The 23,812-nt window shown below is 44.7% G+C and overlaps 1 protein-coding gene across 1 annotated transcript in view; it reads left to right on the forward strand.

Annotated features, from left to right (window-relative positions):
* SNAP25 (synaptosome associated protein 25) overlaps positions 1–23,812 on the forward strand; it is a 60,958-nt gene that overhangs the window by 18,521 nt on the left and 18,625 nt on the right. The window contains 3 exon segments of the mRNA XM_068675666.1: positions 13,754–13,888; positions 14,551–14,592; positions 22,731–22,779. Of these exon segments, the coding sequence (XP_068531767.1) occupies positions 13,817–13,888; positions 14,551–14,592; positions 22,731–22,779 (163 nt within the window). The 5' untranslated portion in view covers positions 13,754–13,816.

The following is a 23,812-nucleotide window of genomic DNA, read 5'->3' on the forward strand; positions in this document are numbered from 1 at the left end:
TAGCAGTGTTGCACACACTCTGCTCCCCAGCTTGAAATCTGGAGCTGTAGGATATTGACAGTGAGACTGTGGGAATAACCAAGCACAATGCAGGGGAAATTCTCTATTTGCTGAATTCTGTGACTTGTTTGTGACCAGACTGTGATTGCTCTCAAATGCCAACACTTATTTTTGTGCTGAGTTTGTTCTTGCCATTGCTGTTGGTTGTACGTGAACTGCTCTCAGCCCAGCATGCTGCTGTGGTTCGTCATCTGTCAGCTGAGCAAGTGGGTTAGTTTTGTTTCAACAAATGCTGCAGCCAAAGAAACTGCTTGGCTATGCTGTGTGTACACCTTTCCATGTGATCCTCACTCTGCGTAGCTCCAGGTGTGCTTTCAGTGCTTTCACGCCTTAGATGAATGTAAGGCTGTCTGCTTTTTTTTTTTTTTTTTTTTTTTAAGTACTCTTTCCCCAGTAAAAACACTTCTGTTTCTGTGCTACAATGGTGAATGCAGCCGAGTCCTCTCTTACCATCAGCAGTAGCTGTATCTGCATACCTTGGAGGAGATCTGTGCTTTGAATATTAAAGGTTTCCCCATATATCTCCATGCTGCAAAGTAGTTGGCACATCGGCTTCCTGATAGCCAGGCTGCTGGGGCCAACAACCAGTCAATTGTCATTTATTTTATTTACATGATCAAATTTAATCCTGTGGTTTATTGCTCAGCAGAACCCTCTGAGTCTCATGCATCTCCTTAGGACTCACCCAGCTCACACCTTTCCCAAGCCTTTCCCCCACAGATTGTATCACTGCCTATTTCAATATATCCATCTCCCTTAAGGAACATATGAACTTCAGTGGGGAAAAGGAGGAGTTTTGCAAAACATTTTTAAGCTGTGACCTTTCAGGGCCATCATCTGTGGGCTTACTAGATTCAACCGATAACAACGCAACCATAAGACTCAGGGGAGGGGTAATATTCCCACATGGAATTGGAAAACTTTCTACTCCTAAATACAGATTGAAGAGAAAAAGCTAGAAACCAGAACAGACCATCTTACATGCCTTTGCAGACCTTAATTCCCTCACAAACATGTGCAAACCGAATAAAAAGAACTAGCTAAATAAAAATCCCCACACAGAGAGAAAGATTTTGATCCTCTGTTCGGAAAGGATTTTGCAGCCTCTCTGTTAATCTGCTGATCACGTGGCTGAAAGCGATGCCCTTGAGGCACAATCTAGCCTGTTGTGGAGTTGATTGGTCAACAAAAAAAGAAAGGGGAAAAAAAAGGATAGAAGTTGTGCTCCTGTATTAGCACGGCTAAATCCTCGCCTGCAAGTCTGGGTAATCTTCGGCGCACTGAAGGAGCGTGCTGGATTTTTTCATCAGCCTGTGAAGGCTGAAATGGACTTCAGAGGAAAGAGAGGTTTCTAAATCAGCCTCACAAGCCTGTAATAAATAATGAGGAGTTCTCATAGCCTGCATTGGGGAAAGCTAGTGTGTGCAGGTGCCCTTGGCCTCTTTGAATTTATATTACTGATTCTTGGGAAATGAGTAGCAGCCAGGCATTAGTTGTAGGTGTGAATCAGAAAGCAGCAGTGGCCTTTGAAAATGAGTGAATAAGTTTTGCATATCCGTGGGGTGCTATTATGCATTCCTGTGGCTAATATAATTTGTTGCTTAGCCTAGAAATGTCAGATGCTTTCAATATTTGACTTGTACAATTGCAAGTGCATTGGAAGTATACGTTTTAAACAGTCATTCCCAATATATTGTTTTTGGTATAAACATTCACCAGCAACGCACAGTGGATATGACACTAGGATCTCCCCATTTCATCTCCCAATCACGCGCAGTGAAGGCAGCAGCAGCTCCTCTCCCTTGTCTGAACGGCATCTGCAAAACTACAGACTTTTGGAGGGGTTGGCGATGGTCAGGGGTCCAGCTTTGCTTCAGGGAGATGAGCTGTCTAATGGTATCAGAATTTCTAGTCCTTGTGACCTTATAATAGAGCCTCAAAATAACAATATATAGATCTATAAAAGGTTTATTGGTTTAAAATTGGGCTCCCGAGCCTATTTACCACATAAAATGCATTTACAAAAGGTACTCTGTTGTGTCCTTATGTTGTGCCAGCTGTGTTTTTCATACTCATGTGTTTACCTATGTATCACCTATACGTAAAGAGAGAACAGGGGTTGTTAAAAAACAAGTAGGGTCCTTGCTTTTTATAATGTGGCTGTAGCTACTGCTTTTTCTTTCTTGAAAGGGAGTAAGTTTTCAGAGCTCTTGGACTTTAACTTCTACCTCCACAAGTAAGTCCCCAGTGGGGACTACTGCGTGAAGTAGAGGAGAGCAGAGAGGGGGTTAGGGCTGGGCTGCCCTGGGCATGGCAGGAGATGAATCCTGAGCCAGGAGCATGGCTGTTGATCTGCAAAGCATAAACATACTCAGGGGTAGTTTGGAACACCCTGGGAAAGACTCTTTCAATCCTCTCTCAATCCCTTTTTTTTTTTTTTTTTTTTTTTTTTTTGTCCATTCTTACAGCTCTGTTGCTTTAGAGAAAATCCTCTGTCAGTACTGGAGAGGTACAAATCTCCTGAACTCTCAGGAGATCTCAGCTATATTTTGGATAGTAGTCCCTTGGACATGATAGGGCTTTGCTTCAGGCCTATAATCTCTTGTGTCTTTTCTATTTCACTTATGGCACTGCATTTGCACAGGACAGTGCCTTTACCACAAATGGCTACGTGCCTCAAGGGAAAGACTCAAGTTGTCAATCTCTCTTCCTTCTTGCTACCTGCTTCAAATGCCATGTGATGTAAAGAACAGAAGGATGGACAGACAGACGAATTGATGGATGGACAATGAAATCATGTCATTGAAGATGAGGCTCTGTCTGTTTCATTTGAAAAAGAAAAGCACATGAATAATCAGCTATAGCCTAGGGACACAGAGAGAATGGGATCTTTTCTTCAACATCTTCTTTGAATCCATCAGAGCTTTAAAAAATCACCCTTCCCCAGACAAACATCCCATTCTACAGATATCATCAGCCTGGTTTCATAATGCTTATATTTTGTCAGCTGCTGATTTGACTCTGACGACTTAGTTAAAGAAGATTTAGTCTTTCTGCTAAAAATATATCGGGTCTTTGGCTGAAACATGGCCACCCATTTACCATCAGGGAGAAATGAAGGGAAAGAATGAATATCATAAACACGATGAATTGGTTTGTTTGCCACGAGTATAAGCCTGTAGGGGAAATTTGTCTCTTTACGTTCCTAATACCCTTCTGATTGAAGCACGCAGAATTGCATTCCCCGGTTACAATGCTTATATGTAGCAATAGAGGCATTAGTTGCCTTTCATTCATTTCTGTTCAAGTTAAAGCTACATCTGCATAGGCCAGAGCCTACATGACCAGCTCTTGCTAGAGGAAGGTGCCCCTTGGCATCGCGGCTGTGCTTCAATGCCCACCCAAAGGCGATGGAAGCCAGTGAAACCTCCCCACAAAAGCCACAGTGAGGCCACGGCCTGTTGGCCCTGCAGCCAAATGCATGAGTGCTTCACTGGCAAAGCAAGATTGCACTTACAAGGTGCCAATGGCACTGGGAAGGCAAAAAGAGCAAATAATGGCGTATAATGAAGACTGAATGCTGAGCAGTGAAGGAGTAGGGCTTCTGCAGCACTCAGTTCAACCAACACACAGTTATCAAGCCCTGTTCAGCATACGACAAGTAACTCCTTACTGGTATAATACAGTTCAGGGCGCGGGTTAGGTGTGAGTGCTGGACTGCAAAACAACCTTACAGATATGAACCACACAGAAAGAAATGAAATGTTGTCTTCCTGAGTCTGCCAACAGCCTGTAAGAAACACTGTCACCGCCTCACTCCCGTCTATTGCTTTGAAATCAAAGCTACAGCAACACTGATGCTGATGGTGTTAATTATTTCACTGCCAAGCTTTTTTTTTTTTTTCCTTCACTAAATTTCTTTCCATATTTTCCCAGTTACCAAAATCACCAGCCATTCCCTACCAAGCTTGAAAAAATTAGTTTCACTCACAGCTTGTCTCAGCCTAAAAGCACCAAGGTTTGTAATGAAGGAACAGCACCAAATTAATCATCTTTTAACAAACAAATTAAGAATTCTGTGACTGTTTTAATGACTGTGTTATTAATTGTTCCATCCAATTAATCTAAAAAATCACTTTTTAATTAAATAAAATTACCACAAAATTTCCCCCTGACTTGCTGGCTTCCACAAAATTCAGCAGAATTCATCACTGCTTCTTGATGGAGGCCAATGCAAATGTGCTCTTTTCTCTTCCTGTAATACTTAAGGACTTCCTTTCTATCACCAGTTTAGCTTATAATTTCTTTTTCCAGTTGTTTGTCTGCTTTCTTGGGTCATTATAGGAAATTTGAGGATGATTTCTGCTGTCTTCCATTTTCTGCCATTGATTCAAACTGCACATAGTGTAAGGATGTGTAACGCTCCCAACACAGTGGTATTTTACATAGACTTTGCAAAGTCAGGGCAAACTTAGAATAGGTTGAGGCAATGAAGAGTGAAGCCTTTTGAACAACACTCATGTTGAGTGCTCTCTTGCAGAAGCTCAGCTTGCTTTCTCCATTGCCACAGAGTCCGCTCCTTGATGTATAAAGATGCAGAGGGAGACCCTTCACCCAGGAACACAACCCCCCAGCAGCCAGCTGGTTGCACCACGCAGATCTGACAGACATCCCCACTGGCTGGACTGAGAGCAAAAGAATGAGCAGACAGGGCTGAGCTGCTGTAATTCTCTCGCGCCGCATTACATGTTACGTAGCTAAGTGCTCCTGACTCACACGCTAACTGCAGCACCGGGGGGTAGTTAATAGGCACAGGCACGGTTCGTCGTCTGTATTGCTGTGACTTTATAAGGTTGAATCAGATTGCTCTGGCCTCCGTGGGAGCTGTGAGCGAACAGATTGTTTCTCACTGCCCACCACCATCCCACGCTGTGACCAGCCCCTTTCCTTGAGCCCACTGCAAGCAGGTGTTTCATACAACCTGCCAAACCTTGGCACTTAGCAGTCATGGACAGTAAACAACTCTTAAAATAACGAGGAAAAGGGGCAATAATGCTTTGGTGCATGTGGGCGCTGGTGCCACAAGACAAGGGTGGATGCCGGTCCTGCTTGGCTTCCTGGGAAACGTGTGCCTGTCTTGAGTCCTGCACTGATTTCCCTGCCACGCACCAGGTTTGATTCCAGCCCTTGCGCCAAAGGATCATTTGGGTTTGGGATGCTCAATGGAGGCAATGATTAATTTAAACCAAGAGATTCAAAAGAGGCTTGGATGTGTAGATGGAGGCAGGGGGCTGGGCCAGGGGCACTGTGCACTCCTGAGAAGACTGTGCAGAGGGAACAGTGTCATTCTTTCCAGAAACCCAGGAAGAAAAAATGCTGCAGGCCTCATGCAGCTTGGTGGGAACTCCCCCTGTGCTCCCCAGGAAAATCTGCCACAGAATTTTCCTACTTCTCACTGTCTCTTGAATCTTTCAGTAAATGTCTTGCAATAATTCAATTCTATACATTTATATATATTTCATCTATCAATCTGTCTATCCACCTACCTGATACCTCTTGAAGAGAAACAGAAGGGGACAAGTAACGTCTCAGGAAAATCTGTCTCAAAAGCATTTAGGACTCCAGACGCAGCAGTGTTATGTTTGCACACAGACCCCCATGCACGTGCTCCACTGTTCACCCTCTGCACACTGCTGGGATCTAGGCGCACGCTGCCAGCTGGTAGCCCCACCTGCAAGCCTGACCCTGCTCATGGCAGCAGTGAAACTTCTTCCAACTTGAAATGGGGCGTGACTGTCACCCCTAGCTTCTAAAATTGGCCATTAATCAGATTTAGTGGCTTAGGAGCAGCATAAAGAAATCCAGGTTGGACTATAATCAAAGGGAAGAGAGACTGGCTGCTTGTCATCGCTGCAGCGAGGGTGAGGATTTTGAGGAGCACCTGAGCAAATTTAGGGTGTCAGTGTCACTGAAAATCGTGACAGTTGGAAATCTCATCCTGCAGCTGAGCAGATTCCTTTTATTTTTCTCACAGATTCTGGCCACAGAATGTAAATAGCTTTGTTAGGAATCAAGACATTTTCTTTAATCCTCTCTACTAATACCTGGATTTCTTGTTCTGAGCCACCAGCAAGATCCAGCTATGCAATGGCAAGTGAGGTTGGAGGATATTTTGGAGCAGGTATCTCCTGGAGGGAAGGGGAAGCACTAAGCCCTTTGAGCAATGCTCATGTCCTCATTAAAAATTCTGTGAAGTGCTGGCCACTCATTTCCAGAGATGACCAATTCAAACTGGAACCAGCAACTCCCGGGATGGTCAGGGCAACAAACAGTCCATCTGCCAAGGAAGGACTAACAGGGTCTGGCCTGCTAGCAGGACTAGTGGGATCACAACAAACTTTGGGAATCACAGGACCCTGCTAAATTATGAATGAAGCTGTATGAGGCAGTCACCTCCGAGAGCAGGGAATTAGACTCACTGCAGCCTGTTCAATCCTGGTCTCTGTTCAGTGTCCTCCGCACTGCCAGCAGCTCCCTCCAGATGTGATGCCCACTCCTGGTATGAGGGTTTCTCTCTTCAACCTCCACCACTCCGAGTGGTTGCCTTCCCAAATGGAAAGAATTTTTGCCTGCAATGTTTTTCTGTTGCTGTTGGAAAGAAAAAGAAAAAAAAAAAAAAAAAAAAGAGAGAGAGAGAAAAAAAAAGAGAAAGAATGTGTGGGTACATAGCTCTGGAAATGACTGCAGAGAGATAACACCTTGCAAAGTTTATTTTCTAAAGTGTTTTTTTAGCAGTAAAATGGGTAAAAAGTCAGGTTCTTATTTCCCTGAAGTGAAATGGTTACAAAACGGCTGCTCTGTGGTATTTTAATATTTTTTTTTCAGTGCAGGAGCCTGATAAAGCGACATGCACATGCTGGAGCTGTATAAAACAGCAGTGTTGTCTGACAACCGACAGGACAACAATGTCTTGCTTTGTGTGGGATAGGGTGGCTCCAGGCATTTCTTTTATGACCTCCTGTTATTCTCCGAGATCTCAACGGCAACTTTTTCCACCTGCCGTTGCCACTGGTTGCAGCGCCTGGGGGAAGTGTGGGATGTATTGCTCAGAACCTCCCGATTTGCAGAAACCGGAGGCACGGAGTGGTTGTGTCAACACAACTTGTCTGCCGCACTGCAACCGTGTACGTGCGCAGTCACGCTCATTTACCCACCAATGATCAGGGTTTGCCAGGGACAGGGGTGCCCACGCTTACCAGAAAAAGTGATTCCCCTGGTAGCGCATTTACGCTGCGCAGCTGCATTCACACTAACAAATCATTGTATTGGGCTTTTTGACACTACAGCATCAAAAGCCCATAGGAAAACTGCTTTCCAGTTATTTATTTATTTATTTATTTTTCCAAAACATTCAGCAGTCAGGAATCATATTTTGTCTAATTATACTTCAACATCCTCAGCTTGGCCTTTGGCGGGGGTGTTCTCGCTCCAGCCAGATGCAAGCTCTGACACAGTGGTGCATATCATGCTTGGTAGCATTTACCCCAAAGACCTCGTCCGGTAGCACAAACATCCCCAACCTGAGTGCCAGTCCATGCCCTGAAACACCTGCAATTCCATAGCTAAAAAAAAAAGACAGGGTAGGAAGGATGCTGCCCGCATCGTGCAGATGGGAGACAGATTCAGTTGTTAAACACGGACAAGCAGTCCCATCAGAGGGTATCCAAGACATCTGCATGAGGCTGACAGATACAGCCAGCAGCAGGCAACCAAACACCCAGAGCATCTGACATAGCTCCAGAGACATGTCTTTAGGCAATGCAAGCAAGCCCTGACAGTAAAATAAGTTGTCTAAAGCGAAGCAGGAAGACAGGGACAAACTAGGAATTGCTGGTTTCTCCTGAATTCAAATGTGCAAGATCTCCGTGCCTGTCTTTTCCAAAGTCGCTCCCTGTCAAGCCCTCGCTGGTAGGCATTATTCTCTCCTGAATATGCAGCAAAAAGAGGAGAGGGAAAGGCTGTCACCACACTCTGTCAGCTGGGGGGTGGAGCTGTGCCAAAGGCCGGCCAGCAAGCCGCTGTGTGAGAGCACCAGGAGGGAGCTGGGACCTTGCCGTACCCACAGGCAGAGGCTGCTCTATGACTTAACAGGCAGCACGGACGTGACAAAGGTGTTTCTTTGGAAATGGTAACTGCTGAAACTCTTGGGGTGACTTGCATCCAGGCAATAGGCTGTGCTGCAGAAGGGATGCAAAAAGCAGTCTTTCCTCAAGGTTTTATTTCAGAGCTATTTAAAATTAAAATCCAAACAACAGAGAAATTTTTCATTGCCGTGTTTTATACAATAGCATAAAATCTTTAAATAGGATTCCTCATTGCAAAAGTAGCTGATTTGTTCTTCAAGTGCTTTCAGATCAATTAAAATACAATAAGAGCAAATGCAGGAAATATTTCTGTTACAGACAGTATTAATTGTGGTGAGCTCTGGGTGCAATAGAGATGACAGAAGTCAAAACCCAGAAGAATTAGAGCTTGTAAGGGACATTTCTGAAAGCCCGCAATCTATAAAAGCCGTGCTCCCAACCCAAGTAAGCTCCCAACCCAAATAATTTCTCACCACCTGTTGTTTATCAGACTGAGTAAGGGCTTTTTGCTGGAAGCTGCCTTTCAACACTGCATCCCCAACATAGTTTCAGGGGGAACCGTAAGCAACATGCAGATATGGGTATTTATGTGTCTTTCCACAGCATATTTGCACTTCTGATGCTATTTTGTTCCCTACTGGTGTTAGTAGGCACTTTCTGGTCTAGACCAATCTTCATGGTTAATGCTGGGAAATTTCTTATAAGCCAGCTGCAAAGAGCCAGCCCATCTAGGGAAGGCTGGAGGAGGCGGTGAAAGGCACGATCAAAGTGCCGGCAGCTGAGCAGGGAAGAGGATGGGTGCCTTGAGAGAAGGATCCTATAAATCCCTAAAGCTGCCTTGCTCCCGGCCATATTCCGTGGCTGAACCTGTCTTGTGCAGGACCCAGGGAGTCTCCTGAGTTGCTGCAAGGCAGCCCTGGGGAGAAAGGATGACCCCTTTTATCCACAGCTGAACTTCATCTCTCCCTTTGGCAGTGTGCGTTTCTCCTTCTGCCAATGACCAAATTAAAACTGAAAGGGGAATAGCTGTAATGCAAGCATCCAGCTTTTAATAACTCAACATCCTTCCCAGGATGCTTGATGACCAACATCTCTCTTTGGCTTTTCAGCAGCTCTGCTAATGCCACAGCGCTGTGGTAATTTATTTCAATCTTACACGAAAGAAGCATAAAGTGGGGTATTGACCGACTCTGACTTTTTTAGTAGAATACGCCAGTGCAGTCATCCCCTGGCTACAAATATCCACGGGAAGAATAGATGTGTCCTTTAATAACAAGGAGAGTGCTTAAAAAAGAACACTTTATTGCAGTGTTGCCTTCACCACAGTAAATTGCAGCATTTTCATTTTCCTGTATTTATTGCACTGAAGTGTTTATATCACTGTGAAACAAATATTTGCTTTCAAAGGTCACTCATTGTCTCTCTCTCCCTCTGGGGATATATGTAGGTCTCTCTTAGACTTCACTATGATTCCGTAAGGATATACAATGTTCTGGCCATGAGATCCTTTATTGCACCCGAGCACTACTAAACTAGCAGATGTAGAATTCAAAGTATAATAGGCAATGCATTTCCATTAGCCAGCCTCTACGCTTTTCTGTAACCCTCAGTCTCCTGTTGTGCTCCTCTGCCAGCCCTGGTGTAACACGCAAGACTGGCTCACAGGGAATTTGATGTAAGTTGCCCCGTTCCCTCGGCTTGGCACATGATATTTTTTGTAACAACATTTGGACTTCTGTCTTCTTTTAAGAGAGCATTACGTATGTTTGTCTGTGATCCCAGAGGGTTTCCCTTTTTTGAAACAGAGAGACCAAGATCCTTGCAAAATTTTGCAACTGCATCTGTGTATGCAATTACTGCAAGTATAAACACAAATTGACTGAGTGCGTGCAAGTCGCTGTAGCTTCTGTAGCAACTTTTTAATCAAAGCTTAAGATCCTTAACATAGTACGTCACTTTGTTTTGATGATCTGTCACCTCTGCAGTAACCATAGACAAAATAAAATGTAGAGAAAATTAAAGAGCACTTTTTGGAGAGGTTATGCCCAGTCATATTGGGGATTTTTAAATCATTGTAGGCTTTTGGTACTTGATTCAAATCAGCTTGAATGAGAACAGAACACAAAATATCACAAGGAATTTATTCCCCGAGGTCCCCAGTAGAATCCTTGGTCAGTTCCCATGTAACTAAAACAGCAGCAGGTTGTAGTAACAGACAAAACCAGACCACTATTTCATATCTTGAAAGCCCATCCGGCAGTCAGTGAGCGCAGCTCCACTACCACTCACATTTGCTTGGCCATTTCTCTCATCCCTTGGTTTCAATGTTCTGATAAATCAAGCGGACCATATATAGGCCCCACATTTTTTTAAAAAAACGTCTTAGAGGGAAAACCTAATTTGTACTGTAGTGATGTAATTCCCTTTAGAACATACGAATATGTTCTCTATGGGACTTTATAGATAACAGGGTTTGTTGCTGGAATTTCATGAAATTGGAACTGAATTTAAGCACATATGGGGCTTCTCTTATCTCTAATCTGTCCTAGTTCACCTTTAGAACTGCAAAATCTGAAAAAAAATGAAACCCATTCCTAGTCACCTGCAACATATATGCAGTTTATCATACTGTCTGCAAATGAGTAACCTTTATTGATTCTTGCGCATGGTTTTCTATTAAGTAAAGTTGAATCAGCACTGCTGCAGGGTACTTTTGTTTATGACTAAAACTTGATGTAAAATGACTTGTCTGGAAGAATGCTTTTTGCTATTTCTCAACCCATTCTAAGTGCTTTACAAATACCAAACAAGCTCAATAAACCTGTCAAATTCAATCACTTGCTCCAGAACATCTCTCTGGTTACAACCTCTGACATTTTTTTTCAGTTTGATGCAAAAAAAGGATGCATCTGTCACTAAAATGTCAACTGATGCTTCTAATTAACCAAAAAGGAAAACTCCAAAGAAAAATCAAGAAGTTCCACCCCTTTGTTACTTTTTTGCACCACCCAACACTTGCTGGTTTGTGATCAGAATTTAATAAGTAAAAGATCCAAAGTCAGGCTGGAATCTACTTGAGAACTGAGTTTTCTGCACATTTTTTACTATCTGTGGTGACTGAGAAGCAGACAGCATTATTAGCTATTGTCAGGAGAAGCACTCATCTCACCTGCACTTGCTTACAAGTCTGTAATCATTGAGCTCACATGGGATATGCTTAGAGATTGAACCAAATCCCCTGTTTACAGTGAGGAAAACACTACCAAATAGATATAAACCAGGACCAGTTTTCTGCTCCTCACAGTGAGATGTATACACCAATTAGATCAGCTCCAAAATCATGTCTAAATCTTTGTGACTTTTGCTAAAGATCAATGCTGCTCTTCTGCCAGCACAAGTGTAGTGAGGAATCCAGGCAGAGGAGAATGTTTTATTGCTGTGCCAGAGCTATGTTAATGCTGAGTTTTGCCTCGATCTGGGAAAAACCACTATTTGTGAAGCAGTGACTGCTCTAGTGCCAGCCTGTGCCAGGTGGGACAGGAGTTTGGACAGTGGTTCTTTATCAAAACAACTTATTTTTATGCCAGTCAAGCTGGCTCCATTTGCTAATCAGGAGCAGATCAGGAGCAGCTTCTTCATGAAGCTGCATGATGTGCCACAAAAAGCAATGTGCATACAGCAGTGGGGTGGGAAGGTTGGGGTAGCCTTGAAAACCTACCCACTCTTTCACGTGCCCTTCAGGAGGACACCAGTTCCTAATTCAATTTTTCCTCCTAATCCTTGGAGTGTGACAGTTTTGCAAAGCTTATTTACTGCTGTTTGTGAGCATCCTTGAAGTGCCTGATATCAGTCTGAATATTAGCCATGAAATTAAGCTCCACATTAGCATCATCCGGGGCTGCAGATGAGTTGCTTAAGCTTGGTCCTTCACACCACTGTGACCATGCAGCTGGCAGAACTGGGTGGGCTTCTTTTCCAGCATATATTTGGGCTCCTAAATGTTGTGTGACCCTTCACAGAATGTCAGCCTCCTTCTGACAAGGACGTAGCGATGCGCTCAGTGATGAAAGTAGGATGCTGTGCCAGTAGCTTCAGGGCTAGCTCTCCAAGATGGATTTCTTCCTGCTGTAGCTTCAAAGAGGAAAAGCAGCCACGAGTGAGGGCAGGGCTAATGTGAAAGCATGAAGGTCACATATTCCTTCATAGATAAGAAAAGAAGTAAATTTGTTGCTGGAGCTGCAGAAGAAATGCAAGGAGTGGTCTGCTTTCCTTACACATTTCTAAGTAAACAGGGTGTGATCCAGGAAATATCCCTGCCACACAGCCGTACCTGTTCAGCTCATACTCCTGTTGTGCTGATGGAAAGTGCTGTCAAAGCAATAAGTGGGTTCATCTCAGATAGAAAATAATTTGCTTTTAAAAAGAGTTATTATTGTTAAAATTTTAGAGCCAAACTCTGCCCTGGCTTATCTTGTTTTATAAAGGCTACACATATCACAAAGACAGGACAGAAGATAGCCCCTGGGATTTTGCTTTCCTACAGCAGCTTTACTGAAAGGGGCTGTTTTTGTCCTCTTTCTGTAATTGAGCATGATGGCATGTGCTTTATGGCTGTTTATTCTCAGTCCCCCACAACTTCCCCACCTCCTCTGCACCTGGGATTAGGTTTTTCTGCAATGAACAAATCTAACATTCAGTGAGCAGTAATTTGCAATGTGGCATGCTTGAATCAAGCAGAGAAATAAGCCAGTGTTGTTGTTATAAAGACCTGACAGATGGTAGGAGGACCCGCCTTTCTTAATCAAGTCATGCTCAGTAATCAGAGCTAGCTCGAATTTATAACAAAAAAGAAGCCCTAACCAAATGAAGATTAGTGGGCTGCATCCTGATCTCGGGTTAGGATGAGCTCAGTGGCATTGACAATGCCAGATAAGTCCTGCAGTCTTTTCACCTGAAATGAAAGATTCGCCCAGGTAGATACCTTCACCCGATCCAGCTGTAAACACTGCTTCAGAGTCTGAACTAGAGCATCCTGGACAAGTCGTTAGCTGATAAAAATCTGAAGTTTCGTTGTCTTTAATTTCACTAGAGATACATTAGCTGAGCGCCCAGCCCTCCAAGCGATGCAGTTGAAATATAGGATGCGAGCGGTATAGGCTTGACCTTGACCTCCTTCAAATTAAGGCTTTTAATTTTAGGGCAGAATAAATGGGTCTGAAGCCCACTTCTGGTACCAAGCAGTGCCCCCTGAATCTCCAGATGTGGTGTGTATAGCTTTTGAATCATTAATGAAGAAAGAAGGATTTGTTTTTCCTCAGCAAACACAGTAAGAATAGATCCTTGTTCCTCAAGAGCGATTAATAGCACAGGAGTAAAGCACCACCTTGACAAATCCTGTGTGCTCTGTATAGGAATGACTATCCAGAATGAAAGCGTTTGGGTGAGGGCACTCGTAATAAAAACACTTCTGGGGGACTGGCATTTAAGCACATCTTGGTGCTTCAGGGAGCCTAACCACTCCGTTTCTTTCCCTTTTCGCTGTCTTCCAGGCTCGCAGGCAGCTGAGCACAACTCCTTGATCTGCAGCTTCCACAAACACACCCACAGCTAAAATGGCGGAAGACGCAGATATGCGCAATGAGCTGGAAGAGATGCAGCGGCGTGCCGACCAGCTTGCTGATGAAGTGAGGCCGAGGGCTAAGCAGGAACCCTGGGGCTGGGTGTGGGTGACAGGCACGGCCAGAGACAGGAGCTGGTCTGGCAGAGGAGTTCTGGGACTGATTCTGTTTTCTGTCATCTTAACACGGAAAGCAGAACTGGAAAAGAAATGAAACAATTCAGCATCGTGTTTGGTCCAGATTAAGTAGTTTAGATTAAGATATTTATTGATCATGAACATGGTTTAGGTACTAGGACATGCAGCAGTTTGACTGCCCTTAGAGCAAAACCCAGCAATATGATATTGTCTGAGGATCCCTTCAATCTGCCAAGCCTATGCAATATTAAATGTCACCAGTTAGGTGATTGCAAAGTAGCTGAACACTGCAGGCTGTGTTTCTAAAGTGGAACACCAGCTGCTCCCAGCACCACCGCGGCACCGCACGGGCGAGGGGAGTGCAGGCGTTAGAGCCCGCAGCTGCCCCGGGACGCGGTGGGAAGCGCTGCATCGTGAGCCCTCCTGGGGGCTGAGGATGAGGAGATCGCTGTCACCCGCCGATGGCCTGATTTGGGGGGAAGGCAAAGAGCACAGGAGAAACATGCTGTCAGCGTGAGCCTGCACATTAGTGAGGGAAACTGTGTCTTGCCAAATCTAAGTGGTCTAAGTGGCTTTTCCTGTTTTTTCCAGTCCCTTGAGAGCACCCGCCGAATGCTGCAGCTTGTTGAAGAGGTAAGGACTGCATTTTATTTGAGCTTCTGTTGTGAGCAAAAGCGATGGAGACTGACACATTGGGAGGTTCCTTTTTCCCTCTTACTCACAGTGCTAGGGCACGGCCATGGCTTTTTGTACCACTCCGTCCCTCCTCACCCTACCCCAGGCAGGAAGCTCATTTGAGACACCGTGCCTCAGCTGCCCAGCGTCGAGCTGCAGGCCAGCTGCTGAGGCACGATGTTTTGCCCATATCTGAGTACCCATAGAGACAGGCTGCTCGAGATAAGGCAAGGGAACAGCTTCTGAAGGTGACCAGGAGTGAGGGACAAACAGCTGAGTTTGCTGCAGAGCTCCTGGAGCCTCGTGCTGGCACCGCCCTGATGTCCTTGCCATATCGCTGCAAGCGGGGAAGGTGAGAAAGGCCCTCTGCCTCTTTGCCCTGTCCTCTTTGATACCTCCCTCTACAAAACCACTTGCAGCTATTTATAGAGCATCAGTCACCACACGTTAAGTGCCACTTCACGCATCTCTGAAACATTTATTAGGGTTTCAAGGCTTATGAGCTGTGCTAGATCGACAGCTCTGGAGAAGGAAGTTCTCTGTTTCCACGGTGCTGGGGAAGGGGACTTGTGCTCAGCCCCCATGGCTAACACAGCCTGCACCCACCTGCAGGGGTCACCCCCAGAAGGAAAATGCAATTTGCCCTCATTTCACCCTCTTCATAACAAAGGGCTTTAAAAGCTGGGTGCTACCAAACTCGGTTCAGGTTAGAGCAATCAGGCATCAGGCGGTGGAAAACTTTGCTCCTGCCTGACAGGCTGTGTTATTTCCAGACACTGTGCGAGCTGTGGCTCTGGAACTGGTGACATTTTTAATCAGGGTCATCAGTACTGACAGTCCCGGTACTCCTGACAACTGGAGAAGTCTCCAGCAGAGACAATGGGCAGAACATGACATCAGGTCCCACGTCCAGGAACAAGCACAAGCCCAGCCGTAGGCTTCACGGCCTCAAAATCAATCAGGACTGTGGAGATCAATGGAGCCCAGTGGAGACAAAATTAAATTTCCGTGTACAGATAGATGAGCAGATGGGTCATTGAGCATAGTCAGCATCACTTCTCTGCCACAAACAATTCAGATCTGGGCCCCTTGCAGCCAAGGCACGCTCTTGTCTTGCAAGCAATCTGCCCCTCTTCTCTGCTCAACTCCCTGGATGTGCCATTTCTAACCTTTGCTTCACATCACCTCCCGGCTGGACGCAGCTCCTGCTTTAATTCACTTCGCTGACATGCACAAGTCTTACACGTGTACCTCCACAAACACAAGGCAGGAGAGCACGCTGCCCCAAAATGCCTGCGATCAAAATAGACAACGCAGATGATGAGTGGGAAGAAAAAGAGGCACAGGAAAGGGAAGTGATTTGCCCAGGGCCGAGCCATTGGTAAATATCAGCCCTGTCTCTCCCAAGCTGTATTTGTGTGACCTATGCACTGCTTGAGTTTTCCTAACATATTGAATGAGCATATTGTGAATGCCACTGGAATTTTAGTATTAAATCACAGCAAATGGCAAAGTGGGAGGAGAACTGGGAGTGCTGCATTTACCAATGAATTTGTGTAGGACTCCAGTGCTTCTTGGAGGAGTGCGGCATCTCTCTGGACCTGGCTTTTTTTCAGCTGCTACAATATCTTCCTGTGCAAATACAGAAGTTTCTAAAACTAGCCCTGAGTAGTCAAGGGAATTCATTTACAATGAGCTGAATATTATTTTCACTAATGTGACTACAAAAGACCTTTAAAATTCTCCTGTGCTCTGAACAGCGGGTTGATTACTCTGACCCCATTTTCTAGGTACTTCACAAAGCACGCAGCGGTTAGGAAGTGAAAGATTTTAGACTAAAAAGACAAGTGGCGAGTGTCTTTGAAATTGAACTTGCACTGTTCTGATTTAATAGACAAAAAAGAAATCCGATTAGACTCACTTGCTTAGCAGAACCTGTCTAGTGGGTAGAGATAGAAAATATTCTTCCTCAATGAAAGAATGCTTTTTACTTTATTCTCTTGATAAAACAAATCCAGTACTCCTTAACGAGGAAGAGCATGCCCCCACGTTTAAGCATTATTCCTATATACATATACATATATATGGATTCCTGTCAGGGTTGGCTCCGCTCTGCTGGATGCTGGGGAAATACAGAGTAAACAGCCTGACTTGGCTGCGCTCTAGGGACAGAGGAGTGCTGTCTGCTCAGGGAAGGCCTACAGCAGTACGATGCTGAAATGAGGCCAGAGCATGAGGGACAAATCTGATGTCCACAAAGGATTTTCTGGGCCCTCCTTGCCTCAGAAGACTCGGCTGAGTCTGAAGACTAAGCCCTGCTGCTGTTTGCAGGAAATGTCAGCGAGGAAAACGGAGCTGTTCTCCTTGCTGAAGGACCAAATCTGTTACTGCGGCTCATTTTATAACCCAGCTTTGCAAGGAGCTGATTGTTTCAGCCCTAGCACAACAGGAGAAGCCAGAAGAAGTGGTGAGTGGACATTGTAAAGTGGCCACTGCTTTGCCCGAGGGCAGCTACGTACTGGGATGGCGGATTACAAAAATCAGTTTGCTCTGTGGTGCTTGGCATACCTATGCAACACACAGCTACATCCGCATTAACCAACGGCATTGGAACTGCTTGCTACTCGCTGCCATAAACACCTGCACTTCATTACATTGCTGTGCAATGTTTCCACCAAAACATAAAACAAAAATGAACTTAAGCGGGAGAAGTAAGACTAAAACATAGTTTGTAGCTGACTTTCTCATTATCTTCTTGTTCGAGCTTTTAACCTCTGGGCTGGCTGTACTAAATGCAGAATAACACAGTAGGAGAAAAGCCGTGAGTCTGCTACCATATTCTAGTGGAACCACCATCGCTTTTAAAAAAATTGATCATTGTAAGGTGGAAAGAAGATAGTTTCTAGCTCTGACGCAGCAAGGGAAAAAATATCAACAAGATCAGTAGTGCAGAAAGCCCAGCAAGAAAGCACTTAGCAACGAGCACAGACAAAAGAGTTGTTTTGTACATCCAAATCCAGACAGGACTATTTCTCCTCTTACATGCTGCAGGGTTAGAGTCAAGTTTATTAAGCTATCAGAGCTGAAATGCTAAGCTGTGGAAGTCTGATAACGTCACGATGCTGCTCGGAACAGGACACTGAACATACAGTATACCATTTTACTTACCTCCTTCATTTGTGATTGGGAAGTTAAGTTTCCTGTGACATTATTACCACAGTCAAATGCCCCTTAATTATAGATTAAAGAATTTAAAAAAAATCTATTAATTTAGATTTTGATCCAAATCTTGTCAAAGCTGATTTGAAAAATCCCTTTGACATCATTAGCTATTGGAATGGTTTTACTCAGACAAGTGTTCTAGTCTGTGTAATTCCACAGAAACACATGTCTGGCCCAGAGGAAGGTGATTCATAACTCTGGTGTCAGTGCTTGCCATGCAGGATGAAACCCCGTGTAGCTGGGTCTGTCAGCTGGGTAGCACTGGAGCCAGGGAAATTGCACTAGATGAAAACCAGGCACGCAGGATTCAAAGGGGGTTATACGCAGACCTGTATTGGCTGAGGATCTGAGCCCCAGGGTGAATTAACAGGCTTGGAAAAGTAACAAGGCTTTTCGGTCAGGCACAGAGAGACATTACAGTGTTAACAGGGTGACAGTGAACCTGGAGCTGGAGTTGACGAAACGCATTACTACGGATGACTAAAAGTGTTTCTTTGACCACAGTTTTGTCTTTAGGGTGTTGACATGCCTCTTTAGTGTCACTGGGAACTGCAAGCATTCTCAGCCTGTCTTCATTTATAATTGCCTGTGTTAATTTATTCAAAACAAACTCTATAAACCATGTTGATTAAAGCAAAATTCTTCATTGAAGAGGAAGTTTATGTGTTCTTCACATAAGTGAGAGTACATACCTGTTTTTCAGGCTACTTCCTGAAACACAGAGGAATTCTAGAATTTGGGTTCTCTATCTGATGCATCATTCCCTTATATTGCCAGGAAAACCAAACCTTGGGCTTAACCACGGTTGGCATAGCTGCCTTTTGTAGGGGGCATGGATAGGAAACACACTGTATTTCTGGAGGGACTGGCGGGCCCTTTGAGAAGTCTTCCCAATTCCCTTCCTTGGGAAATTCAGTGACATATCAGTAGTCAACACAGCAATGCATTTCCCCTCCAAAGTGCTGGGCAAATTACAGTGAATGCCTTGTAGATTAATTTAATGGGCTTTGAGTGAGACCCTACTACAAAAAAGTTTTATAAAGCTGTTATAGAAGATTGAGGATAATGTATATTAAAGACTGCAGTGGGGATCCAAATTATGCTGTTAAACTGGCTTCTCTGAAGCACACTGCCTTAAGATGATGTATCTAAAAGCAGAATTAAGCCCAAAGTTTTAAAATCATATATTCTAGCTTTCTGATTAGTAGCTTAGCCTGTGGTCCAGTGGAGAAACCGTGTGTGTGCTTCACAGAAACCACAGGAGTGTGAGATGTTTGCTGTACTGTGGCAAAATCCAGCAGCCCAAATTCTCCTCTCAGGTGCAGCAGGAAGAGAAAGAGAGTCAAAAGTGAACCCAAAGAGACGAGGCTGTTGAGAGATGGATTGAAGTGGCATGTGCTCCATGAACTTTGCAGGACCCCATCAAAGATGTACTTTTCTTCTCTCCTGCCTGAACTATCCTAAGCATCCCATTTTCTGAGAACCCTTATTTTCTGCAAACTAGATGGAGGATTGCCTGTGCAAGGATTGGAGAGCCTTAACTAATTCCTCCATTGCACAGGAAGACAGAAATGCCCTAATCCTGGGGAAAGCACACCATTAGCAGACATTTTCATAACACCACAGACCTCACTACCTCTGCCCATGCACAGGTTCCCACGTAGGATCTTGATGTTGGTGAGTGCTGTGTGTGGGTGGGAACCTTTCCTGAGCCCCTGGATGGGACAAATCCCACGCCGGCACCCACCCGCTGCCGTGACATGGGCTCATCTGGGAACCTGTTAACAAGGTTTTATGATCAGTTGTTGTAAACCATATTCCTCTGGGCTGGCAACTTGCAAACACAGCCTTCGTCACCTCTCAGCAACCAGTTCGCGTGTGTCTGCCGACAGCTGCTCCCACTGACCGAGGGCAGTTTCAGAGGTAGTTTTAGTGCAGGAAACACCAACATGTTCTGTGCTTGGGAAATCTCTCCCATGAGCCCCAAATACATTTCTTTGGTACCTTTCTTCCTCTCTGTTCCTTTAGATGAAGAAAGATTGAGATTTCTAAAGATGGCTCAGCCTGTTTGAACCGAGGGTCAGATATCCAGAGTGTTTCTCTCCTGCTCAGATGTCTGGATGATGAGCACATTTGCCAAATGGCTCTGTTTGGTTTTGAGCTATCTAAAAAGTCAGTCACAATGGAAATAATTAACTCTTGGGAAAGTCTGGAACTGTTTTAAATGTAGAAATGTGGTTTTATATATATTTTTTCAAATTGGCTGCACATGGTTAATTTTTTGTGAAAAAGAAAACAATTAATGCTTAATCAAAACTTGGAACAGGAGGAGATTGTCACTTGATGTCTGAATCACCTCTTGTCTTTGTCAGTGAGCATCTTTTTATTAGCTTCAATGTGCTTTGGATTAGATCTCAGATGCAGACAAGTGTATTCAATGCACACTCTCTAATATTTTCACATTAGGATTAATGCTGTGGCAGGCTGAGCTACAGGTCACTTTCTTAAGAGATAGAGTATTGCCTGATGAAATGAAATGGTATTGATGGCCAAGTAAGTAGCAGAAAATTGCACCTCTTTAGCTCCGTGCAAGGATTTAATACGAAACACAAACCATAAGGTCCAATTGCCAAGTTCCTCTCTCAGCATAGGTCTCATTCAGGTCACTGGGCAGCTTAGCTGCATAAAGGCAGATTGCTCAGATCTCAGAAACTGCAGAAACAGAAGGTCAGAGGGCTAACGAGCATCAAGCATTTCTCAGCCTGGCTATGTTGGAGTCGCTGAAAGCCAACGCCTCTCACACCACCAGCTGCAGGTTTTCTAATTCAGGAAGGTGTAATGTCACACCACACTGTATTTACTCAAACCCAAGAGGACTCAGGATCCAAGCAGCCTCCTTGTGTTTGTATGATGTATGTTTTGTTAAAATGCATATAATCATTCCGGGTAAGCCACCTTGGGTACCAAGAGCACAGAGAGGGCACCGTAACAAGCTACCTAACATCCACTGCTCAGCAGATCTGATACTTGTCCCACAGAAAACTTAAGATCATTAAGGGCGGCTTCCTTACTGTATATAGGCAAATCTAAGATGACCCTTGGACTCTAAGTTTGCAAAGGCTGTGAAAATAAAAGCTGGCTGGGACTCAAGCAAGTGCAATGTGAGCTTGAAAGGAGAGCGAGCAGCAGCAGCACCTGGCAGACAGCTGGCCGAAGGGCGGGAGGCTTCTCTCCACCTGCCAATTCCCACAGGGCCTGAAAAAGGGGGAGCAAACCCGGCTGCACACATCTGATGCTCGTCCCAGTTCCTACAGTGACGCAGGCACTAAAGAGAAGAGCGGGAGTGCAGAGGGAGGCAGACAAGAGCGCAACAAGGGGCATCTCACATCCCTCTTGAACTGAGTGGGGTGCTCTTGAAGCAGAGCAGAGAAGCTCCAGCTGCAGCCACCTTGAGTGCTGCCGGCGGGCTGGCAGCTGAGCTGTGGCATGCAGCGCGCTGCTGGCTGGCATGCAGGCACCCCGGAGTGTGCCAGTGGCAGAGGGACACCACTGCTCCCCGACAGAAGGAGGAGTGACGGCAGGAGGGATAATGTGAAGCCCTGGACATGCTTCTGGGAGGAGGGGGACAGCCTGAAAAAAACAGGAGGGACGGTCAGGACACAAGGTTTCTCTTCCTCATGTTGCTGTGTAACTGTGGGCAAGCAACTGCCTCTCCCCAGCCCCTGCAAAATCAGCACCACCAACTTTATCTGCTTCACGGGGACATGGGTGGCTTTCTGTTCAAGGAAGCAGCTAAATTACTGCCACACATGTCCAGGTAACTCCCTTGGCAAGCTGTCAGGCCACAGAGGACTTACTTCATCTGTTACTGAGATGCAACAGTCAGGCTATCGTTCAGGCCATTAATTATTCACAGATGTTATCACTGCTCTAAGCAGAACGGAGCTAGTTTTCCCTTTGTAATTAAAAAGGAGCTAATCTAATCTGTGATATAGCTTTGTATCACAGCACCCAGAAACCTGAGACACCTGGTCGCACCCCAGAGTGGTGATAATGCATGCAAAAACTGTATTTGTGAAAGCTGGCCTGCTGCTGTTTCAGGCAGGAGGGAGCTCAGAAGTGCTCATCTTTGCCTAAGCCCTGCTCCCAGCAAAGATGATGGTGATAAGACTCCATTTAGCCTTCACAGGAACCAAGATAGGATTGGCATGGAGGGGTTTAAAAGTCCTGCCTTCAAGCTTAGTCCAAAGTCCATTGATGGACACTAAAGGTGGCTGTTGAATGAATTACAACTTGGCTCAAAAACATTTTAGGTCTCTGAGCCAAAAAATATGATTTAATCCTACTAAATGTTAGCCTGCCTTAAAATGGATTTCCTAAGGAGGTAAGCTCTCTGACTTCTGTGTTGCAAGGGCTGTGTACGAAGTGCTACAGCTTATTACCAAACATGTTTGTGTGCCATCTATTTCTCCTGTGGGATGAGTGTACATCTGCAGTGTCAACACCCCCTTCTTCCCTTCTCCTGCTCAGAGAACTTGGGAACAAACCCTCTGTATAGAAATGGCTCTCGCATAAGGTGATTATTTAATGGCATGGTCTGGGACTTTGTGTTTCTGCAGTAGTTCAGTGTCCCAGTGAATCCTAAAGGGCTGATGGTACAGTTTAGGGTACACAGTTCCTTTTACGGTGCCCAGTCACATAAGGGCTTTGGATCGTGCCACCAGCCCCTTATGACCTTGTCATTCCTCTCACTGTTTTTCTTTTGTCTTCCTACGTCCTGTGCCGAGGACTGAGAGTTCCCTCACTGATCTCTCTTTCTCTCTCTTTCTTCTCCCCTTCTCTCTCCTTACCTTGCTACCACTATTGGGATGTAGAGTAAAGATGCTGGTATCAGGACTTTGGTTATGTTGGATGAGCAAGGAGGTAAGTTCAGATTGCTTCAGTAAGGACGTAAACCATTCTCAAAGTGCTGTGCTAACTGTGTGCAACCCTGAAACCCAGGGCCATAAAACATGTACGGTTATGCATGAGAACCCAAAAATCTCTTTGCCTTCAGCTTCACCGTCTGACAAAGGAACGTACAATAGCTGTGTGAGAGTCTGTACTTCTTTTGATCTGTTTCCCATTAATATCAAAGAGAGCTGCAGGCTGAACTCATCAAAATCATCTTTTTTTTCAGCAAGCATTGGGTCGAGATCCAGCTACATGATGGGAAGATTTGCCTCCATCAATATAAAATCCAACATTATTTAAGCAGGTGCTATGTAATTTTCTCACTTGTTTAGCTACAAGTGAAAGGCATGCAATATATGCATCCCAAGAGAAACTAAAATGGTTTGGGTTGTGCAAAATTCAGGGTGTTTTTTTTTTTTTTTGTTTTTTGTTTTTTTTAAAGAAATGTCAGTGAGGATAACAGGAGCTTAACATTAAAAGCTACAGAACAACCATCTCATTACAAGTGACCATATCTGAGCCTTTAAACTTTGACAAGTCCCTGCCTGTGGATGACAGTGACACAGACGGAGCTAGATGTATTCAGTGCATCCCAGGAAATTACATTTTTGCCCTTCATAATATCACAAAGCAGCAGGTAGCTTCTCCTTCACCCCCCCCCCCCTCCCACCCCCCCGAATAAACTAATATTTGCTGCAGACCCACAGCAACAGCAACAGGGAGCCTCCAAAGAGAAGTTAATCAACAGAGTACGTATTTCTGCTACTCTATATCAATCCAGCCCCCCAAAAGCCAGTGTTATTATTTAGTTTGTGGCACAATGTGAAACTGTGTTAGGAAACATTTTCTACAGAGGTGACACTCTGTAGCTCAGCAAGCCCCAACAACCATTGAAGGCAACGTTACAGCATTATTGGGAAATGGACTGCATAACCCGACAAGCCCTTTTCATCTATTACATCCCTGCTTCTCTGGCATGAAAATGAATGAAAAGTAATAACAG

Source organism: Anas acuta, chromosome 3 (assembly GCF_963932015.1).
Source record: "Anas acuta chromosome 3, bAnaAcu1.1, whole genome shotgun sequence".
In the NCBI taxonomy this organism is placed as follows: Eukaryota; Metazoa; Chordata; class Aves; order Anseriformes; family Anatidae; genus Anas; species Anas acuta.